Source organism: Penicillium vulpinum (assembly GCF_028829585.1).
Source record: "Penicillium vulpinum strain IBT 29486 chromosome Unknown utg000002l_segment0_segment0, whole genome shotgun sequence".
NCBI classification, from domain to species: domain Eukaryota; kingdom Fungi; phylum Ascomycota; class Eurotiomycetes; order Eurotiales; family Aspergillaceae; genus Penicillium; species Penicillium vulpinum.
This window is the reverse complement of record NW_026643242.1, coordinates 568,891-588,296: the sequence shown is the minus strand read 5'-3', so window position 1 is coordinate 588,296 and position 19,406 is coordinate 568,891. Positions and strand designations below refer to the sequence as shown.

Sequence of the window (19,406 nt, the reverse complement as noted above, 5' to 3'; positions counted from 1 at the left end):
ATATTTGGCCCGAGATATCTACATTCCCGCTCATTCCTCTTCCCGTCCCGCCTTAAAATTGTAGAACAGTTGCTCACTTGGAATCACGACTTGAAATACAGTTTTCTGAGCAATTGATGCATGAAAATCAAAAGTTGGAACTGTTTATTGAATAAAATACAGGTAAAATTTCACATTAGGAAGAAGACACATCAATCATCTTGTCAGCCAGTTCGAGCAAAATATCGGCCATGACATCCATCTTAGTGTCAAATATCTCAATGCACGACTCCTTCTCATAGATCGAGCAGTAGGCACCACGGAAGCTGATTATTTCAAGATGGGTTAGCCGACATCTTCCTCATTCATTTTGAGCATCAGCAAAACTTACCCAGCTTTAACAGCTGCGCTCACATCCCACATATGCGCCGCAACGAACCACTTTTGATCCTCAGACGCAAACTTATCCAGCATGGGCTTATAGGAACCCATCGATGGTTTGACCATATCGAGCGGAGACTCCGATGCGGAGTCATGCTTCATGAACTGATGGCAACTGACGAGGTTCTCGGCGGGCATTTCAAAGCCAGCGCGCTTAAAGTAGCCGCCGACTCTTTCTGTGTCGCCTGTGGTCAAGCACCAAATGGTGAAGCCATTTTCCCTCAATTTCTCCATCATGGTGCGGCAATCCGGGCGAAGCTCCAGCTTTGAATATGCATCCTGGCAAGTGTCTCTTTCCTCCTCGGTCGCGAACGATCTCGGGTCTTCGATTCCGGATAGATATAAGACGCGGTAAAAGAGCGCTTTGAAAACATCCTTGTATGGCACGCTCCGCTTGGACATGTGAAGCATTAGAGACTCGAGCTCGGAAGATTGCATCCATGCAAACCCGAATATCTTGGCCGACAGGTTATGTTCTCGCAGTCGCGGACCGAGAACCTGCTCGATGGTGTCGAGGAAGACATCGAATGACACACAGGTGCCGACCACATCGAAAACGGCGTGCTTCTGGGGGGAGGTCATGTTGTGCATACAAGATTTTGACGGATGATTGAATGAAATTGAGCTAGCAAACTAGAAGGACTCTTAGGATCCATACTGATCCTCCTCTTAAGATCGTTTATTCAATGCGCTTCACCGACTCCGTTGGCATGGTTATCTGATTATCGGAGCTATCCGATAATCTCCATTCCGCAAATCAAGATAGGAATGAGCTTCACTCCGTGGAGCTCCAGAGATGGCGCGGACAGGTGATGGTGTGGGTACTCCGGGACTAACCATATCCGTCTCAGTGCACTCCGACAGCTATCTCCGGACAGACCCACTCCGTCTTAGAGCTCCGTTACCGCCGATTATGTTGTACATTGTTTGGGATATTCCAGCCATAATTAAAGGACTCTCGGCTCTTTGATATATGTATGTCTCTTAGGACAAAAGAGTGGGACTCAAGGCAAAGGAGAGCAGACGATGCTCCCCGGCTGAACATCTACCTACTAAGATGTCGCTGCCTGAGGCCTCCACCTCAACACTATGGATGGCTGGATATATATATTGCACAGAAGGGTTGGTGCATTGGGGTGGAGTAAACACATGCTACTCCGTATGTATATATATGGCTATTCCAGAATACTTTGTTTAACATACAAACAAGTTCTCATTATACGCACTTTATAGATCCCTATATAAAAACTCAATACATGAAACGCCTTAGAAATATCAAGTTCATTGTCATAATGCACCTCTCAAAGTCAGGTAAACTTGAAGACCGAGTCAACAGATCTCACAGACATTGTAATCAACGCTCAGCTCCATAGAATGTTCAGCCTGCGAAGTCCTTTCTTTGGCTTGGGCTTGGGCTCTGGGTTGCGATTGGCAATATCAATAAAGGGTTGGATGGGAATATCCTCCAAGGGGATGATCTTTGTCTTGCAAATAAACTTGTATCCAAAATACATGATCAAGAAAAGAGGAATATTGATATAGGAGGAGACGAATCCTTCGTTATCCCAATGTCCTTTGATGAAGGTTGAGTATCCACCCGTGATGAGCAGGATGCCGAGCATGAACAGCGAGGCCCAGCTGATATATGGCTGAAGTGGCGTGGCCCACGGTAGATCATTCCGGGAGATTCCTTGTTTCTTGCAGCCATAGTAGAAACGAAGATATGTCACCAGAATAGTGAGCCAGTTGGTCAGAGTTGTGATGGAGACAAGGTCTTGTAACCAATCAAATACGGTGTTCGCAGTTGAGGAGAGCGACATGTATCCCAGGCACATGAAGAGACCGTACAGCGAAACCGCGACCCACGGGACCGAAAATCTGTTGAGTCGAGTGAAAATCTTCGGGGCTTGACCGTTCATCGCCAGCCCGACTAACACCCTAGTCCCTCCGAGCATGTTTGAGTTGCCTGAAGACCACGCCGATGTGATGATGACAGCATTGATGATTGATGGCACTCCCTTGATGCCAGCCAGAGTAGCTGCGATCACAAAGGGAGACTGAGAAGCGGTGCCACTAGAATTAGTGAGTTTAGGTTCATTGGAAGGGACCACAAGGCCGACCATGAAGATTGAGATGACTGAAAGGAAGAGGTCAGATTTAGAAATGTGGCTTTATATTCTCTTTTGGAATCAACTTACCGTAGAAAATCAGTATGCGAACGAAAACACGCTTGGCAGCCTGTGGAATAGCCTGCCTCGGACATTTTGTCTCTGCAGCGGCAACAGTAATTACCTCAATCCCCGAATAAGCATAAAGGGCACTATTGAGGGATGTCCAAACACCAAGAAAGCGACCAAGGGCGCCACCGATCCCAAGGTATTGGACAAAAGGACCAGGATTGCGCCAGTATTCAAACCCGATGGTTTTATGGTCAGGACCGCCACCACAAGTGATCACAAGAGCCTGATTGATACTTGTTAGTCCATCAAAACTCACCAAGCTTTTAGGGATCAAAATGGGCTCACCATTATATTGATTCCAATGATCAGCATGATCTTCAACATGGAGAAACCGAACTCGAGCTCCCCATATACTCTGACAAAGACCGACGCAGTACACACCATGAGGAGTCCAAAAATAGTGATCCAAATCGCACCATTGAGGTCAGACCAAAACTGCACTAGCACTGCAGCGGCCACGATCTCTGCGGGGATAGACACAAGATAAGAATACACCACGTTGTAGCCGTTGGCGAAGGCTAAGGCCGGGTCAACAAAGTATTCTGCGTAACGGACTATTCCACCATTCAAGGGAACAAGTGCACCCATCTCGCCCACCGCAAGAGTTACGGTGCCCGCAACACAGCCCATGACCAAGTATCCCAACAGGGCACCCAGGGGACCAGATCGCGAAAGCGCTCGACCAGAGCTAAGGAAAAGGCCTGTTCCAATTGTACCAGCTAAAGCAATCATTTGAATGTGTCTCTGATGAAGGCCTTGCTTCAAAGTCGAAATTTCTTCGAAATCTCCAGCATATTCGTCTTCGGGTGGAACAGGTGACTCTGGGTCTTGTATTGTGGTCTTGACATCTTTGTTGAATTCATGGACAGCGTCGGGGGAGTCCTCGTTACTAAGGGAGGTCTTGGCCGTAGACATCTCGATTGACTGGGATGTTCTCTCGTTGTAGAAAAGAAACGGGTTGCCAAATTGGGTGGTCCTTTCTAAATAGCGCAGACTGCGACGCACTTCCGGAGACGATTTTGCTTCAACTTATAGTCTCCCTTGTTAGTGGCCTTCACCATTGTACAATAATAGCGGGAGAGGGTATATAAACGTTGATTGGCAGACGCATGAAGATACAAACTAGCAAGGAGCCAATCGGCAGACTTGAGAAAACGGCTGACAGGGGGTGTTAGATAGCAGCACATGGGGATAAATGGGGTGAAGATCAACTCCGCAAAATCTACTCCGTGAGATAGCTCTAGCTCCGATAGATAGGTGTACTGATTCGGTTTGGAATTGGCGGTTCGAGCACCGATGTCGATTAGATGATTGTACTAGAAATCCGATATGGCTTAATGAGAATATCTTTCCACAATCCGAGAAGAAGAATCAATCCATAGATAATAGCGTTCTGATACAGGGAAAATAAACCCTGAGAGCCCAGGTAGGTAGGCTCATCACTTATATAATACTCATAGTTGGATACCTATGGAACAATTGCAGGCGTCTTTCTAGTATATTTCTTGTATTATGGACCCCGCAGTAAAATCCATCGAGGTTACTATATCTCATCGCTTGACGCCAATTATATCACCTCCAGCAGGGCCATTCCTCACCTTCTCAAGTCTCTCCTTTGTAGATTGGAACAATACTGGGAGACCAGCATCTTCAAACTCGATCCCCCTGTGAATCATCCTGGCAACCCCAAGCGCAGACAGGAAAGCCAGAGGCATTCCATGGCCATTGAAGCCTGCAAGTACATACTGGCCCTCCTCCCCAGGAACGTCGCCAACATGGGGCTGGGAATCCCAGCTGTACCCCATGATCCCGGTCCATACTTTGTCCACCTGGGCGGCGCTGTCTTCCCAGCCATGGAAAAATTTCTGCATATAACCATTGTAATGATCTTTCACTTCTTCAATGAGACTTGAATCATCCACGCTATCATACCATGAACTCAGAACAGGATGGTATACCGAGTTAGCTCCGCCCACAACAATGCTGCCGTCGGCACGAGGGATGAGGTATGAAACGACGTTGTCTTCTTCGCGGACTATGTAAGAGTTGTTGAGCAGAGGCGGTCTTGTACCTTCAGGAACTGAAATATGAGTACACAGTCCTTTGCACGGAATGATGGCTTCACGGTACTGTGGAAGAAGAGCCGATATATAGGCGTTGTTCGCATACACGACTTTCCGGGCGACTGTCGTGCCTCGTGGAGTTGTAACAACAAAGCTGCCCGAAGATTGTCGACTCACAGAAGTCACTGGGGTGTGAGTCTGGAGATTGACTCGCCCAGTCTCTAGAATTGCAGCCGTCAAATGGAGAATAAGCTTGTACGGCCACAGAGTTCCTGCCGTGAAAGAAGCGCATGCCTTGGCGCCTTTGACGCCTGATATACCTTCTGCATCCTTGCCAAGAACAAAGAATACATCCTTCATGTAATCCAGATCACGGGATATCAGAGTGTCATAACGCTCCTTGGCCTTTTGAGCAGCTTCCTCGTTGCACCATACATCGATAGACCTTGTGAGGGTAAAGTCGCAATCAATGTTCTCCTTTTCAACCAAAGACTTTATGGCCTGTACATGTGCGATTTCGAATTCTATCACCTCCAACGCGTTTTCTATTCCTGCTCGGTCGATGACCCTGGTCATGGGGGTGTACATGTCAGGCCTGAGGTGACCACCATTGCGTCCTGTCGCACCCGAACAGACAGCCCGTGATTCCAGTATTGTGATAGAAAGGTTGTTGTAGCTAGCCTCTCCTTTGACCAAATGGTATGCCGTGCTAATTCCTGCATAGCCGGCGCCTATGATGACGACGTCACTCGACACTGGAAGCTCTTCTGTTGTCCGATGGTCGTGCAGTTCGTGAATGTCTCGATGCCAAAAAGGCACAGTCGCGTTTTCGACAGGTTGCCGGGTTGTGTTGAATGAGTCCTCTAGAGACATGGTGGGCGAAGTGGGATTGATTGCTGCTGTTTGAATTCGGAGAACTTCCGCAAGTTGATGAGCTAGGCTACTTGGCAACCTGCTTCGTCGACCTTAAATAATGCACGGAGTTCCATTTCTCATTAGTCAATGAGTATTCACAAATGGAGTGAATGAAGGTAACTCCGATTTGTCGATGTTCAATAATGACAGATCAACGCCGTGAGCCTTATCAACCCCGCAACCTCCTATAGCGCCCCGGCGTAGCCCACTCCGACAGGCCAAAAGGAACTCCGAAATACAGCTATCTTATCGGTCCAGTCGATTAGCAATGGTAAAAGACCAACCTTTGGAAGGTTAGATGCGTTCAAGACTGAGGAGTTGGAACTGTTGGTCCGCTGAGATTGCCGAATTCAAGCCAACCACCCTGAGTCCAATCAACGGTGTTCAGCCAATCCATATCATTGAATGTGTTCAGCTCAGGGTCAATAGAATGCTCTCTGTCTGTCGCAGTAGGTATATTTTGACTCGGAGACTGCTGATCTTGCGGACCGTAGTGTCTCTGAATCTGCTGTTCACTCAGCATGTCTTGTGTTTGCATGCCAGATGACGATCCCAAAGAATCAAATACAGCGTCAATTATTCTCTGCAAAACTGTCTTGAATTTCTTGCTAAGCTGCGCATTATTATCCGTGGGCCGTATCCAGTCAAGCAAGGCTCTGAAAATGACCAGATTTTGGACGACATCCGACCGCGAGAATCTAACACGGTCGCGAGAGGAGGCCGTCGATGGAAGTTCACTTGGTGGCGCTGGTGGTACTATATTACTTGCTCGAAGAAGCTCGACACATAGAATTCCCGCGCAGGGCATTCCATATGATACTGCCTGGATGACTATTAGTTATTGTTGTGTTCTCAAGCTAAATAACCGCCTGGGCTCTCCATAGACTTACAATCCAATCAAAGGCGTGATGAAATTCTTGCAGCCGATCTCGATTAAGCCAGAGAGACAGGATAACAGACATTGTCTCTTGGGCGATATCGAACAAATCTTGGCCACCACTGAATTGCCGCGATACAAGTAGGCGTTGGAGGAGGAACTGACATTGCAATACATCAAGTTGTATGCGGGTAGTCATATACACTTCATGGGCGCTCCGTTCATTGAGTCGTGAGCTTGACTGCGGAGTCCATCCAGAGTTCTCCTGGTACTGGATGTGCGGAGGATACGAAGCAACTATCTTCCCCAACTGGACTTTTAGGTCTCTGTGAGAATTTTCAAGTTAGCGAAATGTATGCAACTTTGCGTCGGAATAACGCACTCTACCTGGGACTTGGTAAACGTCGAATTGACACTAAGAGTTAATTCCAAGATTCCCTCCCGGATAGGACTAAGCATTGCCAGTGCTCGAAGCCACGTTGTTGTGAATATGCGACCATCTGTGTTCCAGCCATCCGAGTCAAGTTTTGCAATGGCCGCAGTCAGTCTTTCTCGGCCCCCATATATATCTTCCTCGCATAAATCCAGCGGAAGAGGGCATTGACAGTAACGGTTACTGAGCATAGGTGGTCGGGCATTGAACAAACTGTGACTTTTGTCGAGGTAATACATCGACGAAGCAAGTGATGCTCGGTGCTGAGAAAATGGCGTTATTTCCTTCACAGGAGCCAGGCGGTGCAATCCTGCGCTTATAAAAGCACTGCGAACAGTCCCGTAGTCGACCCGCACACGGTCACCTAGGCTGAAATGAGCTTGCTTCTACAATACCGATGTTTCTCGCGACTCACTCTCGTCACTGATAATAATGGCTTGTAGCCTGGTGCTATTCTTCATGCAAATAACCATGATGTCACTGATTTCAAAGCTCCCTTCACAAAGCCTTATACAGGCAGCGGCACATTCTCTCATCTTGTCTGCAGCAGTGTTGCGATTCCGTCCACACTGCTCGGGTAGATCAAATACCGGGTCCCACTCTTGTTTGCATCTGAATGCAATTCCAGCCCAGCTGAAGAGGATTCCGATCATCTCCCATCGCAGATTAGGTCCACTAAACCAGTTCATCCAGGAAGCATGGTCGTAATCGCTTGTGACATCGCATTCAGGTGTTGAGTGAGGTCTCTTGTGGTTGAGAAATAAATCATTTGCTACCCTGGATACTGATTCTCTTGTCCGGAGCTCACCCAGCTCACTGGCATATTCTGTCCATACTTGTTTCAGGCATTGCTGGATCATGGTGGGGGACAGCCACACATCGTAGATATGATGGATTCCTGTCATTATCATGTCACACGTACGAGCAGAGGGAAAATTCAGCAGTGTTCTGACAGCCAACTCCACGCGAGACCTGGCCGTTACATCAGGTTCGCGGCCTAGCTCGTGGTGATTGGAGTTAGCTGCATCAAGCATCACTGCGCCAAAGCTATCTTGGTTTTCAACAAAGACAGCAGAGAATCGGGTCGTCTCATGTTGGCCCAACTCCTCTTGGAATAGCATGTTCCGTTTCGATGCGCTGGAACGGGCTGTTAGCCCCGAACTCGCAGCGGGGCTCGGATCTGTAGGAGGGAGAGATATCCCTGCCCCAATCGAAGATTCAGTTGGAATCTGGAAAGAGCTAGAGACATTTTGAGTAGTCAGTAGGTCCGCGGGCAGTGTTGCGTCGAAGTGTATAGGCGTGTGGGAAGTTGGAGCTCGGCGCTTGGTCATAGGAGCAGGGTGATAAATGCAGTTCAGGCTGCGCAGGACACAACGCGAACATTTTGGGCTCCCATGGTCACAGCGAATCTTGGCCTTGCGACATGGTTCGCACGCTTGAAGTTGCCCATTATGGCGTTTTCTTGGTTCTGTGAGCATCGCGCCTCAACATGTGTAGTTCTCTCTCGTTATTGTTTAGCTGGTCCACGCAAAATATCAGACATTCCTGAAAAGAGAATGTTAAGTACAACTATCAAGCAAAGGTGGAATGAACCGCTATGGTAGAGCAAATTACCAGCAACTCAAGGTCGTTAAGTGAATCAAGTATTATGGCTCTATCGTAGCTGATAGGGGGATTAATTGTTCAAGAGCCAATCATCTTGTTAGTACTGTATTACCTAAATCAATAATCGTGCCAAGCGCCCGACACACGCACTAGTACCACTAGTACGGAATAGTACATATCAGTCAATAATTCTCCGATCAGGCTGACTTGGGGGTCCGAACTACTAGTGCGAGCACTAGGCTGTCAATGGCATTCCCCAAAAGATTCTACCCCCACCCAACTCTCTTTTCTCAACCACTGTTCAAGAGTGAACACACAAGTACCATGCGAGCACTAGACGAGATACCGTATATATGGGACCTTGTGTTCCGAGTAAGATTCCAGTACTTGCGCATCCCATGAGCCATTGTTCTAAACGCAGCATAGGTGTCCACTCGAAAGGAGCTCAAAACTCTATGCGAGGTTTGCAAATTATTTAACGACCTCGCCACGCCAATTTTGTACCGATCGGTTGTACTTCGCAAGTCAAAGACTACTGGCGAGAACTGGCATGTATTGCCTAGCGATGTTGACGATCCAGCGAAAGCCAGAGATCTGTCATTTAGCCTCTTTTACCGACTCCTTCACGATGATAAGATAAGAACTTGGACTCGTGAATTGACGCTCGCAAAGATATACGATAAAGCAGATCTAGCCATTGTCAACCAAAAACTCAATCATCCAGACGAGCCGTTGGCTGACTTGGTGAAGCAAATGCCTAATCTTGGCAATATCTAGTAAGATATTCTTTTCTGCTCCACTTTGATACTACGCAAATGCTTATGCATTTAATTGGTCACCTCTATTAAACAAAATCATAGCTTTCACGGCATGTTTCCTTTGACGCAGGGGTTTCTGAGTGCATTGAACGAACACAAGAGATCGCCAAGACTTCATCTGCTCAACTGTAACTGGGATAACATAAAGCAAGACAGTGCACCGATACCCTTTATACGGACGCTACATGTAAAAATCCCTGCTGGTAGATCCTATTATGAGCAGGAACCGGTGGAACATGCTTCAATCCTTCGCGATGTGTTTACCGCATATCCCAAGCTCGAAGATTTATGCCTCTCGGTCTCCCGATTCGAAATCACTTGTGCCAATGGGGGCCGCGGTAGTTTTTTTCCAAGAAAAATTTTAAAATTCATCTCACCTGAAACCGCTTCTGGCCTATCTGAGCCGAGTCTTTCCTTAGATGGCTACATTCTTGGAAATGAAGGCCCATTTTGGCGAGAGCAATTCCCATGGCATAACCTACGGTGTCTCAATTTGGGTCCTTTGGACGACAATCCAGGTTTTCTGGAGAATATTACTGGCTATGTACAGAACCTAACCAATTTCAGCATCACACGATTTTGCAAACACGACGTCATGACCCACACAGGGCTTGACTTGTTTTTGTCTTCCTTTCATACCTTGGAAACCCTGACAGCTAAGGGATATGTCCCTTCAGTACATGCCGTGGGGCATCATCCCAATCTAAAACATGTTTGCCTACATGCGATCGAGCATCCCACACGGGAAAGACCGGTTCTCAGTGTGATGGAGATAGAGTTCTTGGACCAGTCTTGTCCTATTCTGACTACACTAGAGATTGACATGAATACAGATGGCATATGGGTTAGTTCCATGAAATATTGAATTTGACACAAGCTGATCACAAAATATAGCCTGGCCCATTCATTGATTCTTTGGCGATGGGATTCCCTAACCTTCGCCAGCTATCTGTTCATGTTGAGCTGGGATCCCGGCGAATGGAATTAGAATTGCAATTGGAAAAGCAATTGGCACAACAACTGTTCCGAGAAACAAGGCAGCACCTTCAAGAGCAATCCCTAGAAAGATTTGACGACGATGAGTTCTATGGTAACTTATACGACTCATCGGATGAGACAAGTGGAGTGGACAGAGAGGGCCACGATGCTTACAGGGAAGAATGGCAGGAGTCGGTATTGACCGAATCCAACGCGCAAGCCTTTGGAAACGACCTATTCAGTCGGAGACATGGGCCTTCGAATCTTAAGAAGATAACTTTGAGAACAGGCGAGAAGCTGCGTCATGACCTGGGACGGAGGAATCTCTATTCATTTGATGAAGATCGTTTTGAGCGAATTTTTGAAATATATTCTCCTCCAAACGAGGGGGATGAGCCATTTCTTAAAGAACTAGAATCAGAGCAGACTCGAAGGATTAGAAAAACGAGTGAAAGGCTTGACCGCATGTTTGGGCCATGCAATTATGTCTGTTAAAAGTGATTCTAGAGTAAAGGTGGTTCATCTTCTACATTAGGAGATCTCCGTGAAGCCACGTCCAAATGTACATAGTATGTTGAGTAATATGTGTAATGGTGATCACATAAAGCGGCAAACATACCTACTTTTATTATAATATTATTTCTAGTAAATTGCGTAGCTGCTTACCCAGTTGTTCGAAGCGAAATTTCAGAAATTTGTACCGGTGGTGGACTTGGTAGTCAGGTTATGCATATATTGATTCCGCTCAAGGTAAGTCCGCTGTTGGCATGGTAATTTCACTATATTTGCACTTATTTATTAAAGCTGGGCTCAACAACGAAGTGTTGGGCTGGGAATCATGATTAGGACTACGGTGCGGGTTTCTGGTTGAAGGCTTCTTATAGCAGTTGCTGAATGCCAAGAACTTACTGTCGACTTCATAGGACCCCAGCTAGCAAGGTGATTTAAAAAGAAAATTTAGTTGGTAAAAGTTGTGTTTATTTCCCTCTCTATGAATGTATCGTAACTTGATATCGTAAACGACAAGCTACCGCACTATGTACTTACTACCCACCACCTCTAATTGCGGGCCATACGAAAAGACAACTATTTCCAAGTATGTTTGTTGAGATGTAGAGCCGGCGTGAATAGAGCCAAGTCAGAACAAAAGGAAACAAAGAAAAAGTCAATGGGCCAAATCTGAGGACAAAAAAGAATGATAGATTGCTACATTAATACCTAATATCTATAATGAGCCCGACATTCAATATCATGTCCCGGTCCATAATCTTCATCACGTCTATGACTATAGCAGTTCATATAATGATCGTATAAACCATTTTGGAGCAGTCCCTTACGCTCAAGTCTGAGAATCAAATAACAAGCCCAGAGTTGGCAGCTCTGCAGTGGAATCCTTTTAGCCTCCGATCGGACAATAGGACTCTCGCTTGCGTAAATCTGACCAAGATAGTGTGTGGTTTCGACTGATGCACTATCAAACCTCTTATCAGATTCAATGGACAACTGACGATTACCCTTCGAGCCAACGCTGTGCAGCCGGGTGCCACGATCAGCACCTGGCCACTTTATAACGATCATCCAATGGATGGCACCGTTACCTCCCGGCTTGCAAATTTGAACGTAAATGTCACGGTAATCAGGATCAATTCGTCTTTCACGAGATGCGCCATGCTGGGGACATACTCGACCTGACATGGCTGCGATATGGAAGATTGCTGGAGTTGGTAACTGTAGAATGTTGTGAGTATAGAAACTGTTTTGGACTGTGAATATTGTTCGTTGTGATGATGGAATTCATTTCAAGCGATGGCTTGGTCATTCTTATAGACATCTCTCGAGTTCATCTCTTTGTGGTGAATACAATGAGTTGGTAGAAGTCTTTGTTGGGTCTAAATAAAGACCCAAAAGAAACCCTTTATTACTGGAAAATGGTGCACGGCATAATTGCTTCAAATAAAATTTCTGTTCATTTCACAACGTACACTTGATAAGCTAGTTACTACTACGTATGTGGTGATTGTATGCCATGTGCATACAAAAGGTACAAATAATTCATTTTGCTAAGAATTCATTTTGCTCAATCTTAGAACTAGCTGGAGAAGAAACAAGTGCATCAATATACAAAAGAAAATGATTAAGATTTCCATATATAGTGAAGAGGAGAACACTTGAGACTGTGTACTCTCAGGCACACGGGTCGATTCAGCACTCGCAATCCAGCACCATACCCAACTAGCATACAGAGAGGACTGGGGGTACTCCCCAAGGAATCATGTCTCTACTGGCTATCTATACTCTCCGCCCTCTATGATTATATAATGAAACTCCAGAATAAACCTTGAGACGGGAGGCAGGCTCTATAGTAGTGAGGGATAAGGTTCCCCACTACAATAGGTATTGATAGGACCCCGTTTAGATGTCTCGAAAATAAATCACCAGGATTGTATTGTGCCTATGATCCTTGACAGTTGTTGCTTGTATATTTGGATATGGAAACGCTTTGAGTAATTGTAATGGCACAGGTATTCTATGTGTGTTACTTTAGACATTTCATGAATTACCAAGTGTTATGTTGAATAACGTTTCTATTTATTGTAGGTTATGTAGCGTAATTTGTACATCAAATCTCAATGATAATAGCTGTAATATGTAGAGTGACAAATGTATGTAGAATCTGACAGCCCCTAGATTCACTGGTGCATTTTCTAGGGGCAACTACATGTGCATTGGTAAGCTGGTTTTCTGTGTCTACATTTTTCGTCATCTTTGCATATTCTCTCGATCAACTTGATGCTGAAAATCAATCAAGTTTTGCAACTGATGCCAATCTCCAATTGGTACGGAAAATTTATACTAGAGGTAAGGGATTACCTGCATTCATGAGATGAAAGAAATCAGGAATCACTTTGCAATAAAACTGGTTTGTTGTTCTTCATTACTGCACGAAGGTGATAACATACAAGTACAACACCACAAGGATTTTCTTTTCCTCGTTGAACTGCCCTCAATGCCCCATGATGACGTTTTGCATGAGTGTCCCAACAACCTTGGAAGTTTCTCAGGTCTCAGGACAGAGAGTTAGTTCATGAACTTAAATGACTTGGTCAGTCCTTGTAACACATTGAGCAAAAGCGCATCAGTCATCCTAGACCCCTAGTATATATGTCAGGATACATCCCTATCTTAAGTTCTAGCCATGAATCAAAGTCAGTTCTTCATTATGATATGATGTTTGACCACGAGCATTGCCAACAGGATCAAGGGTTGAACGTAATGGATAAACAAACTGGAATAACAGCTCGCTTGGACCTTGATACACAGCAGCTAGCTTCTCAGTATGATGTCCTGAGTGACTTCCAATATGAACTAGGCGTATTTCTTATAAGGATGTTGGATATTTCACCTTCAGAACGAGTTCTCGATATTGGGGCTGGGACTGGTCGTCTCACATCTCATGTCGCAGATTTTGTCGGCGAGGAAGGATGGGCCATTGGCATTGATCCGCTCAAAGATCGTATCGACGTCGCTCGCAAAAAAATACAGCCAAACCTATCGTTTTTTGTTGGTGACGCTCACGACCTGTCCCGATTTGATTCCGGTACCCTCGATGTTGTTTTCATGAACTGCGTTTTTCACTGGCTACGAGATGAGACACAAGTTCTCAGTGAATGTGCCCGTGTTTTAAAGCCAGGAGGTCGCCTCGGAATATCAGCCATGTCCAGAAATCACCCTTTCCGCCCTTACGAAATCAAGAAATTTGTCCTATCAACAGATCGTTATCGAGATTACTCGGAGAGTGCAAATCGCGTAATCAAATATTTCACTGAAAACGAGCTTGGTAATCTTCTCGATGAGTCCGGATTTGCTCGCAGGACTATTTCCCCACATTCAGGGATGGTAACATGCCAGGACTCTCAAGGTCTACTGGACCTGCTGCGCGCAAGCTCATTTGGAAACTTTCTTGGCCATCTTCCCGAGGAATTGCAAGTTACAGCTTCCTATGAAATCCAAGAGAAATTGGACCGACTTCGTACGGGCGAAGGCATGTCATTTGAACTTGTGAGTTTGATTGCACTGGCGATTAAAGATTGAAAATATGGGTCAACTAATTTCTGGGCTACTCCCTGAGGGTTGCTACACAATCTGCGTAAGCCAGCCATTTCTAATCATGCTCAATTTATTTTTGTTGACATATTGAGATAACAGTGGCCTTTTATCGAAACGTTTAGGCGATGGAAAATTCAGCTGATGAACCAGAAGTATCTGAAGTATTCTCTTATTGTTCAGTTTTTGACTTTCATTTATCTCCAAATAAATAATAATGAAATATCTTGCCGCGAAAACCATTGCTCAATTTTCGAGAAGAATAATACTGATTGATGGAGACACGGTTGAAATCAGTTTCGCCTTCTTATTCTTTACAACTCTGTCTTAAACTCCTGAACAATGCTACTCTATATGTACAAAAATCTATACCTATTAGGATTCAAACCCCAATTCAGGGTCTTCTTTGAACTGTTATATATTATAGTATTTCATAGCTTAAAATCTAGTTTAATGGAGGAATAGAGGCTTAATGCATACTAGGGAGCTAACTTCCAGTAATGTATCAAGTTTTACTTAGTATCCTTCTAATATAGGTATCTTAATATACATAATTACATTTCTTCTAGTTCATCAGCATCGACTTTATTTCGGCCACAAGATGCATGATCGTCACTGTGAAATTCCTCTTTTGCGTTAAAATTTTGCTAAAAGAAATATAGATTTAAAGATTTAATCAATCAAGATTGCCTGATCGAAAATCGCTTTCTCGGTCTTTCTCAGACCGCTACTGTGGCTAGTAACATGTGCAAAATGCTCCCATTCCCAGTTCGTTGTACATAATTCCACCCTGATTACAGGGTTCATCCTTGGATGTTATGAAAAAGAAAGGCGTCACATGTGGATTAAACGCACAAGGTCTTGAGGACCCTTACACCTTCCAATATTTATAAGAGGATGGATGCCTTGAATGATAGTATGCATTTTTTTCCTGTTAAAGAGTCTTTCATTTCCCCGAATATGTGTCATTGATAGCCCAAGGACTTGCAGCTTGTGTCCTTTACATCATCTCTTTCCACAATGGCATCCAACTCCACCCAACCCTCAGATGAGTGCAAAAGAATCGAGGCACTCATTGATACACACCCCTTGATAATATCACTTCGTGCAAATCCATCCTTGCGCGAAAGCAGATTTTTTGCTGGAGCTCCAGACGCTGTGCGTGGTATCTTCACATATCGTGACCATTTCGGCCCAGGGAAGATTACGGTGGATCCAGTAGTATTCTTGGATGAGAGCTGCAAATCTCTGATTCAGATATTCCATCTTGGACCTAAGCTAGCAGGGTGGCCAGGAAGGCTCCACGGTGGGCTGTTAGCTACGATGATAGATGAATCTTTCGGTCTGTGTTCTCCCTTTGAGATGCCGAAAAGAATCCCAATTACTGTGCGTCTGGAAATCAACTACCAGAATCCTTCGCCTCCAAATGAGCTTTACATCCTGGAAGCTAAGTTGGTCCGGCTCGAAGATAGCACTCGCACTGGGTGGGTGGAAGGCACGCTAAGAGTACTGAACGAGAAAACGAGCCTCCGATCAGAGAATTCGACCCATGAAATACTGGTAAGCGCAAGGGCAGAATACAAATATCTCAGCAGTCATCTTTGAATCTCCATCGACCTCCAAATAGCTGGGCTAGATTGGGACCTTTGTTTGAAGTGTTAATGACCCCAAACTTGCCAACAAATCGAGATGCAATCTATATCTACCGAGTTGATCATTTCAAGTGCTATATTTTGTTTGCTTGTAAATGCAAGAATGTGTGTTAGGATGTATATCTGTCAGGAGAGGACTATGTCGAAGTGCACGGTGGAATGTGAGTAGCTTAATTGAGTAGAGAGTTATAGAAGCTAGGTTCTACGCTATGGAATCTAACAATATCATCTCGTTCTGCTATCAAATAGACTGAATCAAAATTGTCAAAGTTATCAAGTTAATAGCCACAGCCTCGTATCTGAGCGTAGCCATCAGAAGTCATCTTGTCTGTCAAGCTTACCGCTCAGGGCACCATCGTCTAGAAGACTACCAAACATAGCCGCTTCAAAGAGTCGATTCACCTGCCAGGCATGATATGAAGCATGGGCAATCAGCCATGCCATCTCATATGCAAACCCCAGTGTGTATGCCCGCACCATAGCTAGCTGGAGTCTCTCAGATAATTCATCCTCTATTCCCTCGTCTGCAACACCCTTGGAGACATAATCCATTAGATTACCACTGAAACAGAACCATAGCTCAGCCAGTAAACCGTTGCTTTCATCGTGTGTGCGTAGGAAACCTTCTACTTGATCACAGGGGTCACCGCCGTTGCAAGCCCCCTGCAGCGGTCTGCTGAAGCCAGTAGTGTGCATCTCAGGGTCAAAGGCTTCATCAAAGTCCGCCTCGCGCGGTTCCATCACCGTCTTACGCACTTTGGGGTAGCCAAGTAGAGCACGCCGAAGGAATCGGTGTCTGTTGTTCTGGATATGCCATGTGAATAGTACGGCACACATGCGCGCTCCCGGTTCCATCCAACGTTCACATAGCATCCTAGAGCCCGTACAGGCATAAGAATCATACACTCTCAATAGGGCTTCCTCGGTGACTATGCCTGTGGAAGTAATATCAGCCGTGTTTAGGAAGGAGTTCACCAACTCCGAGTTGTTTAGATCTGAGCCGACGTCGACGACATCTGTCCCAGGATTGCTAAAGACCATGTCGCTCATCACTGCAGCGGGATCAAATCCACGCACAATGGCCTCTTTGTTTAGACCCATCAGGCTGGACTCAAAAAGATATACAACCTGAGCCTCATGTCTATTCAGCTTGGCCACTTTATTAGCCAATCCTGATTTGTGGGCCTTCTCTAGAGCAATTTTCCTTTTTATATACTTCATACCGATCTCGACAGCGGCCCTCCTTTCAGCACCGCCTGGGGTTATGCAGTGCATGGTGATGGCTAAGCGCTGACTTGATCACGTTTTCGAACTCCGGAAACGCTTTACCATAACCGTGTTCATAGTAAAAAACCGTGTCGGTACAATAATTGGAGTAGAGCGTTTCAGCATCATATGCCCCAACTAACATGTTGATCATTCCGGAGCCGAATAACACGTTGGTGGTGGTCAGAAGTTTTGGCCATTTCTCCGCACCAAGAATCTGAACCACCTTCTCGGATGCGGGTACAAGGCCGTGACCTTTGCTGGGCAAGATGTGTCCAGAATTGTGTTGCTCCCTTCTCCATTTCTGCAGATCCTCGGAGAGATGTATCTCTGCGACATGCTTTTGTGACCCTTCCTTGGTTGACTCAAGGCACTCAAATACCCGTGTAATCGACTCTATTGCGGTGTTTGCAAGGTCTTCAAGTAACTCCAATCTGCCATCTTCGATAATTTCGCGTGTCTCTGCGTGCCCCGTATGGATTGGGAAACTAGGCTTCTGGGTCCCTTTGTCCGTGGCCTCACCCCAGAAATAGGGTGGGCTTCTATTTGTCAATAGTCGGACAGCTGGCTGCATATTGCCAAGTGCAAATAACAATTGACACTTGTCCTGTTCATCTTGTCTTGGATCCATGGCTAACTGATATGAGCTTATTTGATTTGCAATTGAAGGCGACTGGAAATCGAAAGGCCAGTATAAAATGGATTATGATCAAGCACAGGGCCGTGTTGGGGTACTTACTTATCTACCTTGATCTCACTTGTAGCATGTGTTATCCCACCTAGCCAGGCATTTTCGGTGCGGTGAAAGCCCCTTACTCTACTATGTTTGACATGACGTGGGTAAAAATGCCCTCCTCCAGGCTTTTTCCCACATCCAGAAGTGAAAAATGCAGCACGTGGGATGATAGCCTATTACAACATCACGTACGTAAATTGGAATACCGCATCAGTGTACGGAGTCTTAGAGATCTTGGAGAGATTGAACCAATTGGGGGCTGCCTCAAATCTCTGTGGCAGAGTGACTTTACATAGCATATGTTGTTGGCTAAATCAGGCAATCAATGATAAGGATCTCGATGGGTCCAGGCAGTTGAGAAAGTGCTTCAAATTCATAGGACATATGATGCCTGCAATCGCCACCTATAGTTACTCTTGTCACTTCAGACTAGAATGTTCTCAGGATGGTGCCCTCAGCGTCGGTGTCCATCTTAGGATAATGGCTTGCTGAGCTGCGGTCAGATGTGTTCCATCAACTATTACTATCGTGGGACTGTAGATCTTGGTGTGAAAATAAGGCGAAGGCCGTAGTAGGAACTTATGCTGTGATACCCACACGCAAGTCAAATTCAAATATCCTAGACTATAGGGATACCCTAATGAGATTTATGTATATGGCTAGCTATGACGTCAACCATTTTGCGCATTCCTGTTCTCTTCCATTCAATCACCTGGTTAAGAAGCTTGCGCTAGAATATGTGTTGGCTAGAATATGTGTTGGACACACCTTTTTCCAGTGCACCCATGAAGGACGCAAGTATATCACGGCAGTGCTACAGTAAAGTGGGGCAAACTCGCACCAGACACCTGTGCACAAGGTATGCAAGATCAACCAATCTCAGGGTATATCTATCCTAGTTTCTCGATTCATTTCTGCAGTAATTCTGGCTTCAGCATAGTCCCCTACTCCAAATCAATAAGCCTCGGTTGCATAATACAACCTTGATCGCAACTTAAATGTTCAATTATCTCTTAGGTGATGCTAGCTTGGACGACATAGTTGTAATCAAAAGGGATCCACTGTATGCATTGGCATAAGCAGACAGCATAAATGAACGACAAAAAAATGTATATTAAATATTGATTCAAATACCAGAAAACATGATTGGTTCCCTAGAAAGCTTCCTAGAAAGCTTCATGGTAAAATAAACGATCTGTACAAGTTAAGAATGGTTTACACCCAGGCCTTTGATAAGAGAGATGAAAGAACCATATAAAAGCGATCATAGACCATATGGCACACCAGATCCCAGATAAT

General features: G+C 45.3%; 10 protein-coding genes across 10 annotated transcripts; 4 read left to right on the top strand and 6 right to left on the bottom strand.

Annotated features, from left to right (window-relative positions):
* Positions 1 to 175: 175 nt before the first annotated feature.
* N7479_003312 (putative 2-haloalkanoic acid dehalogenase) lies at positions 176 to 1,002 on the bottom strand (the record flags this gene model as incomplete). Its single annotated transcript, XM_057251009.1, has 2 exons — positions 176 to 305; positions 371 to 1,002. The coding sequence occupies 2 exons, from the start codon at positions 1,000 to 1,002 to the stop codon at positions 176 to 178; spliced, it is 762 nt and encodes a 253-aa protein (XP_057110334.1).
* Positions 1,003 to 1,781: 779 nt separating this feature from the next.
* On the bottom strand, positions 1,782 to 3,575 carry N7479_003311 (uncharacterized protein; the record flags this gene model as incomplete). Its single annotated transcript, XM_057251008.1, has 3 exons — positions 1,782 to 2,557; positions 2,619 to 2,883; positions 2,946 to 3,575. 3 exons carry the CDS (start codon positions 3,573 to 3,575, stop codon positions 1,782 to 1,784), a joined length of 1,671 nt encoding a protein of 556 aa, XP_057110333.1.
* A 635-nt stretch (positions 3,576 to 4,210) lies between these two features.
* On the bottom strand, positions 4,211 to 5,596 carry N7479_003310 (NAD(P)/FAD-dependent oxidoreductase; the record flags this gene model as incomplete). Its single annotated transcript, XM_057251007.1, has 1 exon — positions 4,211 to 5,596. One exon carries the CDS (start codon positions 5,594 to 5,596, stop codon positions 4,211 to 4,213), a length of 1,386 nt encoding a protein of 461 aa, XP_057110332.1.
* A 346-nt stretch (positions 5,597 to 5,942) lies between these two features.
* N7479_003309 (uncharacterized protein) lies at positions 5,943 to 8,426 on the bottom strand (the record flags this gene model as incomplete). Its single annotated transcript, XM_057251006.1, has 4 exons — positions 5,943 to 6,461; positions 6,529 to 6,841; positions 6,898 to 7,312; positions 7,364 to 8,426. The coding sequence occupies 4 exons, from the start codon at positions 8,424 to 8,426 to the stop codon at positions 5,943 to 5,945; spliced, it is 2,310 nt and encodes a 769-aa protein (XP_057110331.1).
* A 451-nt stretch (positions 8,427 to 8,877) lies between these two features.
* Positions 8,878 to 9,330, top strand: N7479_003308 (uncharacterized protein; the record flags this gene model as incomplete). Its single annotated transcript, XM_057251005.1, has 2 exons — positions 8,878 to 8,925; positions 8,980 to 9,330. The coding sequence occupies 2 exons, from the start codon at positions 8,878 to 8,880 to the stop codon at positions 9,328 to 9,330; spliced, it is 399 nt and encodes a 132-aa protein (XP_057110330.1).
* Positions 9,331 to 10,081: 751 nt separating this feature from the next.
* On the top strand, positions 10,082 to 10,844 carry N7479_003307 (uncharacterized protein; the record flags this gene model as incomplete). The annotated part of the gene is made up of 2 exons (XM_057251004.1): positions 10,082 to 10,132; positions 10,266 to 10,844. The coding sequence occupies 2 exons, from the start codon at positions 10,082 to 10,084 to the stop codon at positions 10,842 to 10,844; spliced, it is 630 nt and encodes a 209-aa protein (XP_057110329.1).
* A 723-nt stretch (positions 10,845 to 11,567) lies between these two features.
* On the bottom strand, positions 11,568 to 12,044 carry N7479_003306 (uncharacterized protein; the record flags this gene model as incomplete). The annotated part of the gene is made up of 1 exon (XM_057251003.1): positions 11,568 to 12,044. One exon carries the CDS (start codon positions 12,042 to 12,044, stop codon positions 11,568 to 11,570), a length of 477 nt encoding a protein of 158 aa, XP_057110328.1.
* Positions 12,045 to 13,622: 1,578 nt separating this feature from the next.
* Positions 13,623 to 14,441, top strand: N7479_003305 (class I SAM-dependent methyltransferase; the record flags this gene model as incomplete). The annotated part of the gene is made up of 1 exon (XM_057251002.1): positions 13,623 to 14,441. One exon carries the CDS (start codon positions 13,623 to 13,625, stop codon positions 14,439 to 14,441), a length of 819 nt encoding a protein of 272 aa, XP_057110327.1.
* Positions 14,442 to 15,473: 1,032 nt separating this feature from the next.
* Positions 15,474 to 16,058, top strand: N7479_003304 (PaaI family thioesterase; the record flags this gene model as incomplete). Its single annotated transcript, XM_057251001.1, has 1 exon — positions 15,474 to 16,058. One exon carries the CDS (start codon positions 15,474 to 15,476, stop codon positions 16,056 to 16,058), a length of 585 nt encoding a protein of 194 aa, XP_057110326.1.
* Positions 16,059 to 16,417: 359 nt separating this feature from the next.
* On the bottom strand, positions 16,418 to 17,380 carry N7479_003303 (uncharacterized protein; the record flags this gene model as incomplete). The annotated part of the gene is made up of 1 exon (XM_057251000.1): positions 16,418 to 17,380. One exon carries the CDS (start codon positions 17,378 to 17,380, stop codon positions 16,418 to 16,420), a length of 963 nt encoding a protein of 320 aa, XP_057110325.1.
* Positions 17,381 to 19,406: the final 2,026 nt, after the last annotated feature.